General features: G+C 39.7%; 2 protein-coding genes across 3 annotated transcripts in view; one reads left to right on the top strand and one right to left on the bottom strand.

Moving 5' to 3' along the window:
- Positions 1-19,118, bottom strand: part of GTF2F2 (general transcription factor IIF subunit 2) — a 91,980-nt gene that overhangs the window by 51,237 nt on the left and 21,625 nt on the right. The gene's annotated exons all lie outside the window — the stretch shown is intronic.
- Positions 8,759-10,168, top strand: KCTD4 (potassium channel tetramerization domain containing 4). The gene has a single exon (XM_009463100.2). The coding sequence runs from the start codon at positions 8,932-8,934 to the stop codon at positions 9,703-9,705; it is 774 nt and encodes a 257-aa protein (XP_009461375.1). The 5' UTR covers positions 8,759-8,931; the 3' UTR covers positions 9,706-10,168.

Here is a 19,118-nt window from a genome sequence, read left to right as displayed (position 1 = left end):
GTATCCAAAATTAGTGGAAGATAAAATGAGAGCTAAATTTATTCCTATACTCAGAAAAAGAGTAACCTATTCTTATCTTATTACAATTAAAAAAAATGTTCACTACAGGCACATAATGCAATAAAGTAATAATACTACATATGCTAACACTTGGGGAAAAGAAATAAAAACTTGCAGTTAGTAGCCTAGGAGATCATATACTAAGTTTTAGTTAATACTGCTCTCTGTATATTCACCTCTGTAACACAGTCCCTTTATAATTGAACATTAACATCTTTTTGCCTAAAGCAATGACGACTAATAGAGAAGTGCAATAATATCAGCCTACTCCATAAAGGTGGAAAAGCCTAAAAATTAAAAGCAACTTGATGTAGAAAGGAAGAGAGATGTGATGGCGGCCAAACACCTGCTTTTCTAGTATGATGTTGTAGTGCATGGTGTGTGTGGCAGCCATCTCTCTTGGGCATAGCCAGAGCAACATACATAAAACATATACCTCTGGGAACCGCTTTGCATAACAAGAAAGGATGAGTTTCTTAGCTTTAATGGCTTGATTAACTCTTGCTATTTAAAATGTCCTTCCAACAGAGAGCCTTGTCTTGCTCTTGGTTCTATACACTGTCACCCTTACCTTCAGCTGGCAATGTCACAGAAGATAACAGAAACGCTTACAAGTATTGATGCCAAGTAACACAAGGCACTCAGAGACACCTGTAACTTCTCTATTGCTTTATGGACTGAAATATTATTACATCTGGAAATCTAAGTCTGCTCTCCCTAAACAATGCAGAGAGCGATTATTTTGACACCCAGTATTTTTAAATGATTTAATTTAAAATTTCTTGGTTTGATTTAAACTAAATTCTTGAAAGGAATAAGAATGCCATACTTTTCCAGGTAGTTTTGAATGAAACAAAGCAAATTTTTACAAAAAACACTCCTGGTTTTACAGACTCCTGTTTTATGGTCAGGAGAGACAACTTGGCCAATTTGCCTGACCTCCTGTGTATCATGGACAGATAAATTTTATCCTCTTTCTTCTGTATAGAACCTAGTAACTTATGTGTGGCTAAAGTGGTACTAATATTGCTGCTTAATTTCTAATCCAAATTTGCCTCCAGCTTCTGGCAGTTGGTTCTTCTTATGTCTTTCTATACTATGCTAAAGAGCCTTTTAGTACCTGGTATTTTCTCCCTGTGAAAGTACTTATACATTGTAATCAAGTCACTTCTCAATCATCTTTTCAATAAATGAAGTAATTCAAGCTCATGCATTATCTCACCACAAGGCATTTTATGTCACACTTAAATCAGTTTTGGGGCTCTTATCTGCACCCTGTTCAATCTTGCAATGACATTTTAAGAATACAGAGACCAGAAAATAGACATAATACTCCTGCACTGGTATTACCAAAACCATACAGAGAGGTAAAATACCAGATACAGGAGAAGAGGCTGGAATTTCTCTCTCCTCACTTGAGCCATCTCAAGGTTATTCAGGAGACCCTCTGAATTCAGCTGAGAGAGGGAGGAAGGGAGACTTTCAGAAGAAAATTGGTCCCATCTCCTTTAGGATTCAATGATCTCCCCTGTCTGGTGGGCTTTTTGTGGTTTTGTTTTTTGGTTTGTTTTTTTTTTTTTTGGGGGGGGGGGGGGGGTGTCTGTGTCCCATGACTGTGCTTCATGTTTAGATGGCTAAAACTGGGTTAAGATCAATTTGTCTCTAAAAATCAAGCTCTGGGGGTTGATGGAGCTGACTGGCTATTATATCACTAATATATCTATTTTGAGTCTTTTCCAAGCCTCACATTTTACCTATGTGCTCCACATTCCCCGTTCCTAGGTATATAATTGCCTCTGGCTTGGTTAAAATGCATTGTCTTTAAACAGATTCTGTGAACTAAGTGATCCCGGTCACACCATGACAGTGCTGTCATAGTTATTCACTGTCTGACCAGCATTTGTGTCAATCACGACACATTTTATAAGCCGTGATTCTCACTGACTGCTGTCCCTCTTGCTAATACTGGAGGAGGCCCTTCCAACTACAACCCGAGTGGCTTCCTACTGATACTTACTTGCTGATAACTGTCAGCCAGTTTTTAATCTTGTTCTGTGCTTGCTATTTTGTTTTTTAGACATAAATCAGAATGTCACAAGATTCTAAAGTATGTGCAATACGAAATGCTAAGCAGGCTGCAAACATGCTGTTACTTTATCAAACTCACAGTCTCTAAAATAAACAAAATTAGGTTTGTTTGACCAGAAAACCTTTACATAAAGCCATGTTTGCTAGCATTCATTGTATTTCTGATCCTTTCTACCTCTTGAACTCCATGACAATTTTTCACTAGTTTCCATAGTACAGGTTCAAGGCTAACTATACTCATCTGAGCCATCCAGCGCCGCTGTCTGAACACTGACATGCCGCTATCAATCTCTCTGCACCTTGCACAATTTTCAAATTATTCTTAAGTTTTAAGAATCAGGATCAGTGAACCAGATAGCTTCCCCACACCAACTATTTGGGAAATGAACCTGCCATTAAACATGCTTATCCTTAGTAATATCTCATCTTTGATGTCTTGGCTAATACCCTCTTTTAATTACCACTGATCTGGATTTGGCCTTTAATGTTCCAGTCGCTTCACAGTACAAGGCTGTCGGCAGTCTCCAAGAACACCACCTTGCAGCTAAGCTCGTCTGCTGTCAAAACTCATTCACTGTCCAAAAGCCGAAGTTTTTATCCCACTTTCCCTGGACCCTCTTGGGGATTTTAACACATCCAGACATCTAGCAGAATAAACCTGCAAAGATGCATGCAAACCTCCGGATGCAAGACTGTAGTGGGGGAACACAGTTTTACGCCCTTCGCAGCCTAATTAGCCCTCATTCACCAAACTCAAGTTCAGAGACTTGGGTCTGTCTTCACTTGTTGCAGGACCAGAGCTGCAATGAAAAGACATCCAAAGTGCCTTGATATTTCTATAGTCACATCAGCCTAGAAACCAAAGGACAAATGAGGCATGAAAATGGCAATTCCCTGTTAAAAATACCTACTCAAAATAAAGCAGGTAGGACAAGATAAATGACTAGGTCTGGAAGACTAACGAAGACCAGAAGGGAAAACAGACATTTCCCCAAGCGTCTTACACTCTCAGTCGCCCTATGTGGGGTGGCAGGTACGAGTATACTGTGAGTGCAGCTCCAGACAGGCTGGTCTACATAACCCATAGCTTCGTCATTAGCTGCTAAATGGACGCTCACCTTGATCTCCCTGCCTGATGCCCCGGTGCCAATTCATAAAGGAATTTCAACTGTTGATTCTTTCAGTGAGATTATAGGGAGATATGCTGGTGAGATGCCGACTCCAGCTTCAAATCCTGCTGACAATCACCATCAAATGAACAGAATGTGGTTAAAACGCTTAAGGCAATCTTAATAAACAGGCACTGGGGAAATTTACTGGCACTGTACAGAAGATGGTCTGATAGGAGTTGGTTGGGGTTTTTTTTAGAGAGAAAGATGGACTGGCTTGGAGATTTTAATGTGTTGGTTTTCTAGTCCGACTGCACCCAGCTCCAATTTCCAGCCACTAGGTCTTGTTAGACCACTGACTGCTAAGTTGAAGAGCCTGCTATGAAAGCACTTCTGCCCATCCAAGCACTTATGTACTCTCCACCTTTATCAAGCCTAATAAAAATAAATCATGTTTTCTCTAATCTTCCATTAGGCCTATTTTTCAGCTTCTTAATCATTCTTACTGGCCTGAGAAAGTTCAGTTTATGAATGTCTCTCCTGAGCTGTGGGCCTCACAGCCAGACTTGACAACGTGTGGGACAGGATCTGGAGTTTATCAGCTCCTGCTCTTTGTGAGAGGTGCCAAGGAAAGAGGAGATGAAGACCTGCTTCAGGACGCATGATTCCCAGGCAGCAGGAAAAAGCGGAAAAAAGTGCAGTAAGGACAGGCCATGGGCACATGTGCCTCCAACTCCTCAGCAGGTAGAAGTTGGGCTGTTGCTTCCCAGCATCCAAGTCGGAAGCCCCGGTAGTTCCCGCTGCCCACTTATACCGCTGTGTAGCTTCCCAGGCTATTGCATGTGATGGCTGGACAAGGAGCAGCCCCCTCCTACACGAGACCTCAGCTCTGCTCTTCCAGACCAGAGGCATTTTGTGGCACCTCTCTTCCATTTAAAGGGCAGCCTCAAAGCTGGTGCCCTTCTCAGATCACCTTTCCCTGGTAGCTACGCAGCTAGAGAACAGGATTGCCCAGCCTTCATTGGCACTCCATTATTTAGACATCCAAAAGATACACAGCATATTTGTTTTACTGACCACTGCACAGAATGATGACCTCATGTTCAGTTGTCAGTGATGCATTATACGCAGGGCAGAGCCTCTGCCCTAGCCCTCCCACAAACATACTTACTGCAAGCCCCATCTATAGTATATTCCTAGGCATATAAACTTTGTATTTGGCTTTATTAAAATGTTATCCTAACCAACTATCCAAATGGTTCTGCATCAGCAATGTTTCTCCTTAGTGATTACACTCTCAGTCTGTATCATCTCCAAACTTCATCAGTAACTATCACCTTCTTGGTCACTGACTAAAAATAAACAGGACTAAGAACCAAATCACAGCAACATTTTAGTGATAATTCTCTGCTTAACATTTGCCAGTTTGAAACCTGGCAAATAATTTTTGTAGAGTTAAATGAGAGGGAAACTAATACAGTATATATTCTAATTTAAGATGACAAATGGGACACACACAAAGATTTAACAGAAAAAAAAGCATTACCTACTTTGCTGAACAAATTGTCATTAAAAAAAAGGAAAAAAAATTGGCACAATCCATTTTCCCCTCCACCCACATTGATTAGTATTATATTATTCTCCTTTAATTTTTAACTGATTGACTTCCAACTCAGATGTTTTATTGTTTTTCATACCGTCCCTTTTTGTTTTTAAATACCCAGGCCATCCATTTCACCTTTCAAATACTGGCACAGCATTTGCTTTTTCAGTCTTGCAGAACTGCAGTGCTCAAAAATTATTAAAAATATCAACAGCAACTGTTCAGAGTTTCTTAGATAGCTCTTCTAAAACTCTTGAATGCAAATTGTTCAGACTTGATGAATTTGAAAATCTTCAATTTCAGTTAGTGTGTAAAGCTTGTCTTCAATAGCTGTTAATCAACATCACAGAGTTGTGATTGGAATGAGACTGTCTATGCTACTAAAACTGTGAGATAGTCACTATTGAATGGTTTAATTGTCCAACAACCTGGCCAATTTTCTGTGTTATGACATTAAATGACTAGCAAATTGCCTCGATAACCCAAACAGATTTCATTAGCACGGCTTCCTAATACACTTCAAAAATTCTTTACCTCTTATAGCTGAGATTTCTCCTCATATTCTTTTGTACTGTAATGAACAAAAGTAGCTGTTTTCTGTAACCCAGGTCATTTTCACTGACAGCAGACTCTCAGTGAAGCTGATGCTGTTCGGACACATGAGTTAGCTGAACCCTAGGTAATGCACCAGCTTTTCTGTGGTGTGCTCCAGTTCTGAATCCTCAGCTCCATGGTATGCTCAAGTTTCCAGATCAGAAGGTTCAGCAACAGGATGGAAGTTGAGGAGGAGTGAGGTTATTTTCCAAAAGGAAACATGTAGGACAGAATGAGGGGCAGATGCCTAGCCCCCTCCTCCTTGGATTTGTTTTCCTGTGGAGCTGATGAGACACCAGCATTGCATTTTCACTGTCTCCAGGACGGCTTGTCTGATGGAGAAGAAACTGAAAAGCTCCGTGGATTGCCCTCCTGGTACAGCCCAAAGGATAAGTAACTTGGAAGTGGAGTACTGTTACTACAGCCACTCTCTTAAGTGTGCGCGAGAGCGAGTGCTTGGTATATTTTCTGACTTAATCTGGAACCAAACCAATATCCTTGCGACTGCTGGATTCCAGCACCATTCCTCCCTTGAATGGCCAATCCCAGCAAACAGGTGACACTAACAATTTGTGAAGTAGCAGTCACTTCAGGATTGCTAGCTGCCAACATTGGCAAGCAGAATACTTCAGCTATACAGGGCAGAAACAGAGGCAGCTCACTCACAGCATGGGAGAGCACAAAGCAACTAGTTGCTCTGTCTCAGTCCAAGTGGGAATCAAAAAGATCCAGGATACACTGGGCACATCTCAGCCATCACACACCTGGTGCACAACACAAAGACTCTAACTTGGTCAAAGCCTCTAACTTGATTGCAAGAAATACTTGCATACCTTTACCAAAATGAACTTCTGGATGATCTCCCAGTGCATGGACAAAAAGACAGAAAAAAGGAAATCCAGTTCCTCTAGGCATAGCTACATTTTCAGAAAACAGCGACCTATATGAAAGCACCTCACTAAAACTACATGCGCAGCAACACCATATGCATCACCAAGTGCATAGGGAGAACGAGGGCTCTTAGGAAAAGTTGTCTTGTAGCAGGGCACAGAAAGTGGAAAATTTTCACGAAGATGTGCCAGGCTTTAATTTTGTATTACGCATGACTGTCAGCTGCAGTGAAGTAAAGTTACATGGGTTTGTGGTGATGAAAATCTTACAGCAGTTCTACATTTTTCAAGTCTCAAAGGTTTAAGTGTAAATATTCATGATCTCCACAGAGTATATTTTCCACATCAAATCGATTTTGAATATTTTATCATACAAACCACTAAAATGATTTTGCCTGATCTTTCAAAGAATACTTACTCGTTCATAAAAGTGGAAAATTTCAACTGCAAGTGTTAGAGCATTCAGAAGATGATAAGCATGAAAAACTAAGTGAGCAGATACTGTTCTGTAACTGCTGTCTCTTAAAATGTAGACAGCTTAGCTGGCCATGAAAAATTTCATATCGTTTACAAATCTCAGCTATCCTTGGAAATCCCTACTTACTTGTGGCAGGACATTCCTAGTTCAGCTTCAAAGTATTTCAAGATCACTGCGTAAGATGAAAGCACCACAAAAATCATTCTCTTAGGGTTTAACAACCACTACAGTGGTTCAACACTGTAGCTATGCATGATCTAAGCACATTAACTGAATTTTCCATCACTTGACAATAAACTAAATTTGAATGGATGTCTCCTGTAATGGGAAAAAAAAAATCATACTTGAAACTAATTGGCTCTTTCATTTTCTCAATTATTCACTCAGTAATTGTGAAAGGAGTTAATTTTGAAAGAAGTCCAAATGTTTAAAAATTAGAAACTGGTTGAAATCTCTTTGACTGAAGTTATGCTAAACATATCAATGGCACCAAAGAGTTAAAATTAAAACCATGAGTAATTCCTGATAAATCAAATCTAATGAATAATATCTGCTTCATACATCACATACAGCACCAGAAAAATTTAGCGTATCAGTGCTAGGAATACCCTGGCAAGGCGAATAGTGAGTAAAAAAAAGTGCATTTATTTCTACTGGATTCAGTTATCAATTAATAAAATATTATAGTGATGACTCTACAATATCGATAAACAGCCTTAGAGACAGTGGGAGCAGTAGGAATAAAGTATTTAGAAATAGAGCAGAAGAATTTACAGAAGAATAATTTGACTTTTCACTGCTAATTGGGCAAAGCAGGAGACATCTACCTGTAAAGTGAAAAATACATCTTGAAAAAGATGGGACCTCCTCTCCAGGTCCAGCCCAAGGTAAGTGCTCGCTTCTGCCGGTGCTGGGGAATGCGTGCTGCGGCTCCTGCCCGCTCCCCAAGGAAAGGCACACAGAGATGTGCAGAGAGCTTTCCCTTTCCTGCTCCAAGCTGCAAATGTTTAAAGGGGAAACCTTTTTCTAAGAGGCAACGGAGAGTGAGCCTCAAAGCACAGATTTATGGAGGGAAGACAGCCATTTGATTCAAGCGTGCTCTGCCGATGTTTCCCCCCCTCCCCATACCCAAGTGTTGCTAAGCTATAATGTTATGTGATGTTCAAAGCTATCTGTAGGCACACTAACCCTTTGTTCCGCAGGGCAGCTGAGTTGCTTCTATCGAGAAAGAACAAACTGATGCTAGATAGCCTTGGTGGCTTAAAAAAAAAATCACCGATATAAACAGTAAATCTCTCTAAAACAGTTTTTATCTGTGGCACAGAGAAAAAGACAAAAAGCAAAACCTAATCAGGCTGCAGTTCTTGTGTTGGTGCAGATACTCCCATCGACTGCAAATGGAAGCTTTTACCACAAACTTAAAACAGTCAGACCAACAAGTTCTCAGCAACACTTCCAGAGTATCTTCTGTGAAAACATCTCACCAGTGCGCACGTGTCCAATAAATGAGGGATATGTATGTGCACGCACTCCAGAGACGACACCCCCCCTTGTACAGACAGGGACACCTTTCCTTCCAGTGTTGTCCTGCTGTATGCATCAAGTACTGTAATTGGTACCAAAAAAAATGTGAAAAGACACTTCGTGAAAATTAACATCCTTGAAACATAAATGAAGCTATCTGTTTAACACCATAAGCACTAAACACGTATTTGGCCAGCTGATACTACATATACATCTTAAAGTATTAAAAATAAGGTGTCATTTAGAATAGTAGTATGCATTTCTGTGAATAACTCCCCAAAGTATGTAAACTTCCTACACGTAAAGGAAAGAAAGAGACAAACAGTTGTTATACCCTTCTTCCCTTATACAGTTAAATGCAAATTCTCCTTTACAGTCATATTCCTGATATCTCCCTGCATACACAGCTGATACGCCACCTACTGCAAACCCAAGCTGACAGTCGGAGCAATGCTAGCAGCATTTCCATTCCAGCACCGTGCCGGAGCTGAATAAAGGTGTTTTTTTTTAAAAAAAAAAAAAAAATCTCTTTGCAAGCTGACAAGAACAAAGCAAGATAGCTGGCTTTTTGTCCTAGCTTCGATAATGGAGAGAAAAATAAACAAAAGAGAAAAGGAATGCGAAGAAAACCACAGCAGCTCCGAAGGCTCTGAGCAAGACAAGGAGTATAAAACGTCTCTGATTACTCTGAATGTTGGTGGCTATCTATATATCACACAAAAACAGACACTAACCAAGTATCCAGATTCTTTTCTGGAAGGGATCATAAATGGAAAAATCATGTGCCCGTTCGATGCAGACGGTCATTACTTCATAGACAGAGATGGACTCCTTTTCAGACACATTCTCAACTTCCTACGAAATGGAGAACTTCTTCTACCAGAAGGGTTTCGAGAAAATCAACTTTTGGCACAAGAAGCAGATTTTTTCCAGCTTAAGGTACTCTCGGATGCAGTGAAATCAAAGTGGGAGAAGGAACAGCTAGCATCTCGAGAGACTACTTTCCTGGAAATAACTGACAGCCACGACCGTTCACAAGGACTTAGAATCTTTTGTAATGCTCCTGATTTCATTGCAAAAATAAAATCCAGAATTGTACTGGTGTCCAAAAGCAGGCTGGATGGATTTCCAGAGGAGTTTTCAGTATCTTCAAATATTATTCAATTCAAGTACTTCATAAAGTCTGAAAACGGTACACGACTGGTACTGAAGGAGGACAACACCTTTGTCTGCACCCTGGAAACTCTTAAGTTTGAGGCTATAATGACGGCTTTAAAATGTGGATTTAGACTGCTGACCAGTCTGGACTGTTCGAAAGGGTCAATTGTTCACAGTGATGCACTTCATTTTATCAAGTAATCACAAAGGCAAAGGAAACGAGCATGCAGCCAGTAAACCTCCTTGACCTGCAGCCTCCTGGCATCACAGATAATGTATCTAACTAGCCTTGTACCACAGAGCTCGGCTGCTAATCAATCGATGTGAGCTAATGGTATGTAAATCTCATAATGACATCCATCTCTGGCTTACTTAAGCTGAATGAAAATTTTATGCTTGGAAAAATTATCTGCTAAACATTGTAAACACAGATTGAATGCTTTATGCTATTTGTAATATATGTTTTCTCGATGCTGTCTTTCAATGAGAGAGTCTAGCTGAATTTTTGTGTACTTGTATGACTAACATGCATACACCTAACTGCTCTGCTGAACAGCAGTGAGAGTATTTTCATATAATAAGCAGGCTTAAAATATGTTTTGCTTATAACAAATTCAGAATGGATTTTAACTGGAATAAATGATTTTGAATGTTCATTACTGTTTATGCTAATCTATTGTACTGAATTTGCAAAAAACGAGTTTGCAAGAGGGTTTAAAATTAATCAACCTGATTTTAAAGTTAAATGATTTCTCAACTCACTTATACCCAAATTTATAGCTGTGTTACTACATTAACAACAATTGCCAAAAACATGTAAACCAACAAAATAATGCTGGGGGGACTAATTCTATTATGGGAAATGAGTTGAATTTGCATAGAATGTTCAATTTTCTAATTAAATATACATAACAAGTGGCTAATAAAAATATTTGAACATAAAGTTTCACGTAACAGGTTTCCAGTAATGACATCCTACAATGCTAAAGACACTATTTTCTACTAATCATTTGCGCTGGTAAGGAAAGGCAATTAACAGAGCCTGTCCTTTGTGCAATGGCTTACTAAAAGCAACTAGTACTATCAGTTTTGAATAGACCACCTGCTGGCATTTAAGATGCATCACTCTAAGTAATAGAGTAAATACCTTCTTTCTCCTCATCTCCACTATTTATCAAATATTTTCATTTATATTTTAATAAAGTTTTAATAGCTTCTATGGAACAACTGTAACTAATTTAACCACAAGCATTACAAACCAGTCACTCCGCGAAAGCGGACTGAAAAATCATCGCAAAAGGCAAAAAGAAGCTGCACTAACTCTAAGTTTAAGCTTTGTCCATCATTGAACCCAACCATCATTCACAGCTCAAATGAACCCAGAATTCAAGTAAAATGCTATTAAAGAAAGAAAAAACAACCAAATAGCTTCTCAACTTTCCCAAAACGTCAATTTTTTTATAGGAAAAAAAAATACTAAGAATGTCAACAAAATGCAGTACAATCCATACTAGAAGTGACAACCGAGGAAAATAGCTAACACAAGACAGGCTGGGAACAGTGTTCTTTCGGATTTTAGAGGGAACAAATCCATCCTTGGTAGTACTGGGAATGCAAATTCAAGGTCCACTTATCCTTCAGTGTGAAACTCTACTTCACTTGTAACATACAATAGGTGTTGTTAACTGAGTCCCTGACCAGAGTTGAACTAAGAGAGGGACTCTACATCTCCAGACCAGGCAGCAGTGACTGAAACATATTCCAGTATGATTTTATCAAATGGGGAAATCCAGCCTCTCCAGAATACTCCATCAGAATGAACCCACCGTCTAGAAATGATGCATTTTTCTATCCAGTCCCCACGTTACAGACTTTTGGATCATAAAAGATGTGGTTCTAAGTGGAACTTTTCCAAAGTGAACTGTGTAAAAACCAAATCACTCTACATTTCAGGCATACAAGCTGAAGAACTGTTCATGTATCCCCAAACTTCTCTGAGTTTGCCCAAATGCATTAACTATCTAGAAACAAAAGATATATAGTAAAATACAATTCTTTACATACTACTTTTACCCTCCTAAGCCATCCCAGCTAGAACTCCGTCACTGTGTGTCATCCTCCCCCATTCCCCCCCACAAGTTATTTTCAGATTTATATCTTCAAAAAAATCCTCATTAACCACTAATCTTGTACACACAAGAATCTCTAGGACTTCCGTGAAAAGTAAATATGAAAGCTCCCCTAAAAGAAATCCAAAATCCTGCTGATCTTCTAGGACGAGAACTAGAAACATCACCACACAGAATAATTACATGAAAAGCCCTTCGTGGACACGATTCTCTACATGAGCAAGAAAAAGTGACAAGACAATCTAAAAAAGCTCCATAACTAATCTACAAGTTTTAAAGAAGCATGCTCCCAGTGCTGTCAAATACACAGCCTGCATAAACACAAAGTCTGGAGGAGGCTGTTGCTCCTAGGATGTCAAATCATCCATTTTCACTTAAATGCTTTTGGTTATAACCTTCACTTGTAATGGATCTTTGATTGAGATTTAAAATGTCGTTGCAGTTGAAAAGAAAAAAAGAAAAACAGCAAAAATCAATTTTGATTTCAAACAATTAATGTACTTATATGTTAACTAAAATATACTGTGGTTGCTTGCCTTTCAGTTGGGCTCTTAGGATGCCCAATATTAAGAAAATGTTAGCACTTGAGTATCAGAAAGCAGTACCAGTTTTTCATCATAGCATGACTTCACTCATGAAAAAGCAGTAGAGAATTTGATGATTCTGTGTTTATTATAGAAAACACTTTTGGAATATAAGCTATTCACAAGCTGGTAATCACAGGTAAAATTCAAAGCATCTGAAATATCTTCTAAGAATAGTCTATAGCTATTCTTAAAAGATTTACTAGAAAGCTTTTATTTGCCAGGCCTTTGGTTCGGTGTACCTACTTCCCTCTTAAGCTATGTAAAAGAAAGAGCACTTGAAACTTTTTTTTTTTAAGTGAAAAATATACATCTCTAATTATTAAAAATAAATTCGTGTTGTTTTATTTTTTTATTTTAAAACTCAATGATTCATTACACTAAGCACTTTTCACTTTTTATTTATTTCTGTGTAAATAACACTGACATCTATGGCATACACGTAAAGTTATCTGCTGTAATGCTAACTTCAATCTTGTCATCTTTTCCCATTTTCATGAGCTCTCATGCATTTCTACAAGTGTCAGGGTTTGAGATTTTTATGTGCCATCTCTGATCGAAGGCACGTCGCTCAACTGTTTGATTCACATAGCAGAAACAGAAGGAAGATGGGGGTGACAAAATCATTCTTTTCCCTGTTCACATTGCACAAATCCACAACTACATTGAACCACACCATATCAGCTTCAATCAAGATGCTTCGAACTAGTTATAAACCTGAAAGAATTTTTCAGACCAGGGTGGGGAAGTGTCTTGGTTTGGTATATGAACAAAACGACCACATAAAAGTTCTATACTGTGCATAATGTTTCCTTTTTACTCCATAAATATATTCAATATAACATAAATATATTTTGCACATATTCAGTCACTCGGGTAGTTGCTTGTGTTCCACCACTGTAGGCTGTGCCAGAAAAGGCACCGAGTTATACATTAGCTACCTTCTCTGTCTTTCCTTTAAGGATGAAAATTGCGTATTTACTACCGCTACGACAAAGAGAAAGCTGCAAAATCAAGTGTTTAAATCAGATATACTAACAGTTGTTCTAACAACACTACTTTGAATATGATGTGCATGCAAAGTATTTCTATTCATCTTTCTCTCATTAAAAGCTGGATCATAATGAACTTATTGGAACAGTCCTATGAGTATCAGAAAGGAACCGCAATTTCCATCATTTCTCTGATGATCTTCAATTGCTCGGGTAGGAGTAAGAAGGAACTTCCTCCCCCTTCCCCAAGGAGGCACTTAACCTGCTTCGACACAGGTCACCTCCTCTTGCCTCCCTGCCCATCTTCTCGGCTGAGAAAAAGGGCCACCAAGCAGACAATTCAGAAGGGACAGAGGGAGCTGAAGGCAGGACTGACACCCATACACTAAGAAAAGAACACCCCTGCCCCTGCGAGTTTCCTGAATGACTGCTCATGAAAGAACAGTGCCAAATTGACCAAAATGCCCATTGTATTCCTTCCTCCCACACTTGCACGCCCATCTTTTCCATTGGTGGAGAAGCCAATGGCTCTTTTATCACACTTGGCAGTACACTGGCATAGTTATCACCTATTTGTTTTTTTCCTACATACGGACAAAACATAAGAGTGGCTGCACTACGTCAGAGTAAGGTCTATCTAGCCCAGTGTCCCCTGGTGACTGTGAACTATTTCCATCCCCTGATCCTTCACATCTCTGGGCAGAATCCCCATTTTTGATCCTTTGACCTTCACATCCTTTTGCTTATCTTATCTTCCTCACACATCATACAACTACTTTTCATTTTTCTTTCACCATACCCCTTTCTTTGTTAGTGCTGGGCAGCAGCCTGACTCAAGAGGAGAAATCAGTAAAGACAGTGGCCAAAAGCAGATGCCTAGGAAAGAATATAAGAACCAGAAAAAAACATAGACGATGATGCTCCCTTGAAGTATTCCCTCAGTCTCCAGCCACTTACTGCCCAATGACTTCTAGAGCCAGATGTGGTTTCTTGGAGGCAGCCTTGATGCTGTGAAATACAGACACTGTGCAACAAGGTCAAATTGCAGCTCCAACTCCACACCTTCCATATCTGCTCACTCAGTAACCAGTGTTTCACAGCACCATAATTGCACTATTGACATTTTTCAAACACTCATGTCTTATTTTTAATTGTGTTTTTCCATTTGTATCTATTACAACTGTGTGACAATTGGTTGTGTCTTTTCTACAGTAGTTAATATTTCCTTAGATCTTAAAAGGGGGAAAAAAATTACATCATCATTTGCAGCAATCAGTGGCATTGTTATTTTCACCTCTTAAAAGCATTACGAGGTTTCCATTCAATAAGATGGGAACAGCTTAAGCAAATTATCTTCTCCCTTCTCTCCTCATTAGTATACAAGCAGAATAAGGGCAGGCAACAAATATTACCATTTAATAATGGCAGTGCCTCATCCATGAGTTTATTTGCGTAGAAGGGTCATGTTGCCCTAATTCTGTTGACTAATGAATCAGGATTGGGGATAAAGGAGACGAGTTAACTTGGGCCTATGACAAAATAAATATTATTTTCTTAGGCTAGAATTATTTCATCTTTGCTAGATAACTATTGCCTAACCCTAATTTTGTCTCCTGTCTTGCAAGACAGGGCAGAAATTCTTAGATTGACAGGAAAGAGAGTACTAGTTAAAAAACTAGAAGTATTTTCATTTGGAGAGCTAGGTTTGCATAATTTACTAGGTTGAAATAAAAGCAATTGATAAGGCACGAGAAATTTCAGATAAGGAAATTAACATTATGGTTTTTAATTACTTTTGAAACAGACATTCTGTAAGTCCTATGTACCAGTACAGCACACAGAACATTGTCTCAAAACACTGCCTCTATAAATCATCATCATTCACAATAAAATGCCAGGAAACGAGACGCGCGGCAAGGACTGGGGAAGGTAGGAGGGAGATGTATGATGACACCTGAGGAACGCGGATGAGCAAGCACTCGGAAAAAGAAAGCCCAGTTGCCTTTCTTCTTGAAAGAAATTGCATAATATCCTGTAGAACTAGACAGTTGATTTCTTTTCCTAAAAATGTGTGTAGTAGGAGTACCACACACAGCTAAAGCAACAGTATCCCAAAAAGCTGTTTCTGCCTGTGCTGGTTACAGTTTAACATCATTGCCATTATCATTTAACACCACGTTTGTTCATTTCAAGCTTCAGAAAAGAATACTACTCTGCTACTCCAGAAACAAAAACGTTCACAAAACTGGTACAATGACTATAGCTGTGAAGAGCAGCTACTCATTTAAAACCCTGTTAGGGCATGACGACATGCAAGTTCAACATGTTAAGGTTTCAAAACCAAGTACTTAGAAGATGACTGTTAAAAATCGAGCCATTCTGAAGGTCCGTAAACTTCTCCTGATAACACTAAAGATGACTACAAGTATTGCCTTGCTTACTGGTGGTGTGACTTTTGGAGACATAACCTCAGTTTATAGAGTTCATGAAATGCACGACCTTTCTGGACATTAAAGGGGGATTCCTGTAGTTCCACCCCAAGCGTTATTTCCGTTACCTGAAAAACTAGATCACTACGCTTTTCCAGGATACATATTTTTTGCCTTTGACACCACCTCACCCCAAGCTTTCAACAGCATCTTTGTTCCTGGTATGGAACGCCTGGCCAAAAGGAGGCGGCAGGTTTTCTTGCTCACATCTCCTGAAGGGAGATTCAGCGTCCTGTGTAAGCGGGTGGCACTTCACCAGCTGCAGGAGCACACCAAGGAGATGAGAATTCAGATTTAAAAGCCCAAGGCTGCTTGCTAGGGAAATGCCTTAGGAAGATGAGGATCCAAGGGGCTTGCTAGAGCTGTGGGCCTGGTGCTCAGGGAAGCTCGCAGTGCCGGACTCCCTGAGCAGCAAGGATGGGGAGGGAGCAGGGTGGTGAGAGAGCCCCCAGTACCTGAGCACTAGGAGAGGAAGAGGCGGGCCAAGGGACTCCATGTCAGTCACCATCACCTGGGGACCTTGGGTTTATGGAGAAAGCACAGATGCCAACACAGTGCAACACAAGTAATGTCTAACTATCCTGAAATTGCTAAATTAAATTTTTATTTTTTTAAAATTTCTCTTTTGGCTTTTCGTATCTCAGTTTTCAGAAAAGCAATTTTCTTTTTTGCAGCAGAAGTCAGAGGAATGGAGAGATTCACTTTCTAACAAATTTGTTAATAGAAAACCTCAAGCTACAAATCTACTGCTGCAGCTCCAGAGAAAGCTGCTTGTTATCTCAAAGGAGGTTCTTGATTTTGTATCATAGTGAACAGATGAAGGAAAAAAAGAACAGGTCAGAGGTGGGTACAGACTCTCTCAATTAGGAAGAAAAAATTAAGCAAACTAGCAATGAACAGGCTAAACATAAAAAAACATAAACAGAACAAGCAACTGTAACACCAAACTCAGTCATTTATTGCCTGTCTACTACTTAAATAAAGCCTTTGGCAAGTATTAGGGATAAAGCAGTACATTTTCTCAATGCTGAAACTGGTAATCTCAGAGGAGACAAATTAAAGGTCCTGCAAGCCAGGCTGATAAGAATCAGCTAAACAGAGAAAAAGGTATTCTCAGGTTAGGTGTCTTACCAATACTAACTTTATCTAAGGCCTACAGCATTCCCAGGTCTTGTAATGTTTCCAACACATTTTCTAAAATGAACAGCAAAGAATGTTCTTTCCCAACAGGGCAGAAATCTAGCACGTAGGCTTCTCATACGATGATAAAAGTCCACCTCTGTAAGACTTTTCTGCCATGCACAGATGATTATTTTAGGGTTTGCCCACAGGGTACAGTGCAGAAATCCCTTAAGACAACCTGCACGAGCAAGACAATATGCTGTAGCACAGCTACACGCTGTTCCTGCTCCTGTATCACCACAGCTGTTGGCAAGATGCTGGGGCTGGAAAAGCCTTAGAGCTCAGGAAGAGCACCAAAGGAGCTCTGCTAGGCTGTTTCCAGGCTCAAGCACACAGAAAGCTCAGGTCCTACTGTGCTGCAGCCTCCAGTGCTCTCGCAGCTGCAGTTAGCAAAGGCAGAGGTAAATGACTACACACAACCTTAGAAGAGCTGCTCTTCCCTTTGCCTTCATTGTCTTCCCCCTCAAAAGTTACTTCCATGGTTAAAAAGAAGAAACTTCAGTTATCTCTGATGCAAGCTGTGTCACAACAGTACAGAACTGAGGAAAAAATAATGGGGGGCGGGAGGGGGGAAGCAGAGCCTGAGAGTAACAGTACTGGATCAGACTAAAGGTCTGCTTTGCTCAGCATCGTGACTCCAGCAAAGTGGCCAAAAGCAGATATCCATGAAGAAGCCTGAGGACAGAGCAGCCGTGTATAATTCTACTGGGTATGCATCCCAGTGCCCACCAGGCTTTTGTGGCTTGCGGTCTCTTGAATCAGATGTCCTCTCAATCGTAGTACCCTTTGGCGGATTTTCTTTCGCATACCTCTTTGGTCTCCTCTAAGGTCATGTAAGCCTTTAGCAAATACCACCTTCACATCCACCTCTTCTGGCAAAGAATTCAATAGCTCAATTACATTCTGAGTGCAGAACCACCTCTTTCTATTTACTTTGAAACTGCCTCCTGCTAGCTTTACATCTGCTACATCCCAGTCTTGTACTGGTCAAAGCAGCAAGCATTTGATCTCCCTCTGCCCCTTTGATCCATCATTCAAGGCTCTAATTTGCAATACTGAAAAGGTCTGAACCCATCAAATGTGATCATGCTGGTAGGCGGGTGAACTGCAATAATCAGCAAAATCCTCACAGAAGACAAACACAATTTGTGGAGTCATGATCTGCGATGCCAGGCACAGCTGAAATTCCTGGGATTTCTCGAGAGCCAGAAAGGAAGACCAAGAACTCTGATACGAGCCAAAAGCATGCTGCTGCTTAGTGCAAGACTTCGACAAGCTGGACATCGCTGAAGGACAGAATAAGCTCGTGGGATTAACTCCCACTGTTTTATATCGGGTTCTGATCTCAGGATTGAGACTACCTGACAATAAATACATCAGTGCTGCTCAGGCAAACATAAATGTTAGAATATTCACACAGTATACTAAAATAAATAGCCAGACCCTAAGGACACTGAGGCCATTTATGCAAGTTCTTAAAAAAAATAACTCCAGTTCGTGTTGACTTACATTAAATCCATGTCCTTTTTGCTGTTCTACCAGTGTACCTTCCCTAATTCTCCACAATATTTATGTATTATATATCAGTATATATCAATATCACAGTATGATAGACTTTGACGACATATACCCTAAAGCAGGAATTGTTGCTTCTTTGTATGTTTCAACAGCTACAAATGGAGTCTCATTACTGATTACAACTCCTGGGAAACTACTGGGAAGCTTGTATTTTAAGTTTCGTTGCATTTATCGGCCAACAAACCCAGTTATATTTCCAAGACAAAAACTGTTTCTGTGGCTTGAAAATGGTAGATTCTATGATAAGTTACCTTCAACACTGAGTTTCGAGCTAGTATTTAAGAATTACCGTTTTATTCCTCCTGATGATCACTTTTCAGACAGAGCTTCACTTTTGAAGTATAATTAATGTATGTTAACTGCTTTAAAGTGGATGAAATCAAATGTGCATTTAGCAGATTTATGCAGTTCTGTGTCATAAGAACTTTGTGCCTTTAACAAAAAATTGCCGATTTTACTGCATGCAGTTCAGTGTACAAAAGTGCTTACCCTGAATTTCAAATATTCCAAACATGTATAATCAGCACCTGAATTTTTTTTATTGCAACATCAAAAAATGAAGCAAGTGTGATCTACAGACAATTCAAGTGTTGTATATTTGTGTCTACTGTCAAACACGTACATTCACAATTGACAAAATTTTAATACTAGGTTCACACT

This window comes from Nipponia nippon, unplaced genomic scaffold (assembly GCF_047370975.1).
Source record: "Nipponia nippon isolate SJK-2023a ecotype South Korea unplaced genomic scaffold, ASM4737097v1 scaffold_2, whole genome shotgun sequence".
NCBI lineage: Eukaryota > Metazoa > Chordata > Aves > Pelecaniformes > Threskiornithidae > Nipponia > Nipponia nippon.
The sequence above is the reverse complement of the archived record's forward strand: the minus strand, read 5'-3'. Positions and strand labels throughout refer to the sequence as shown.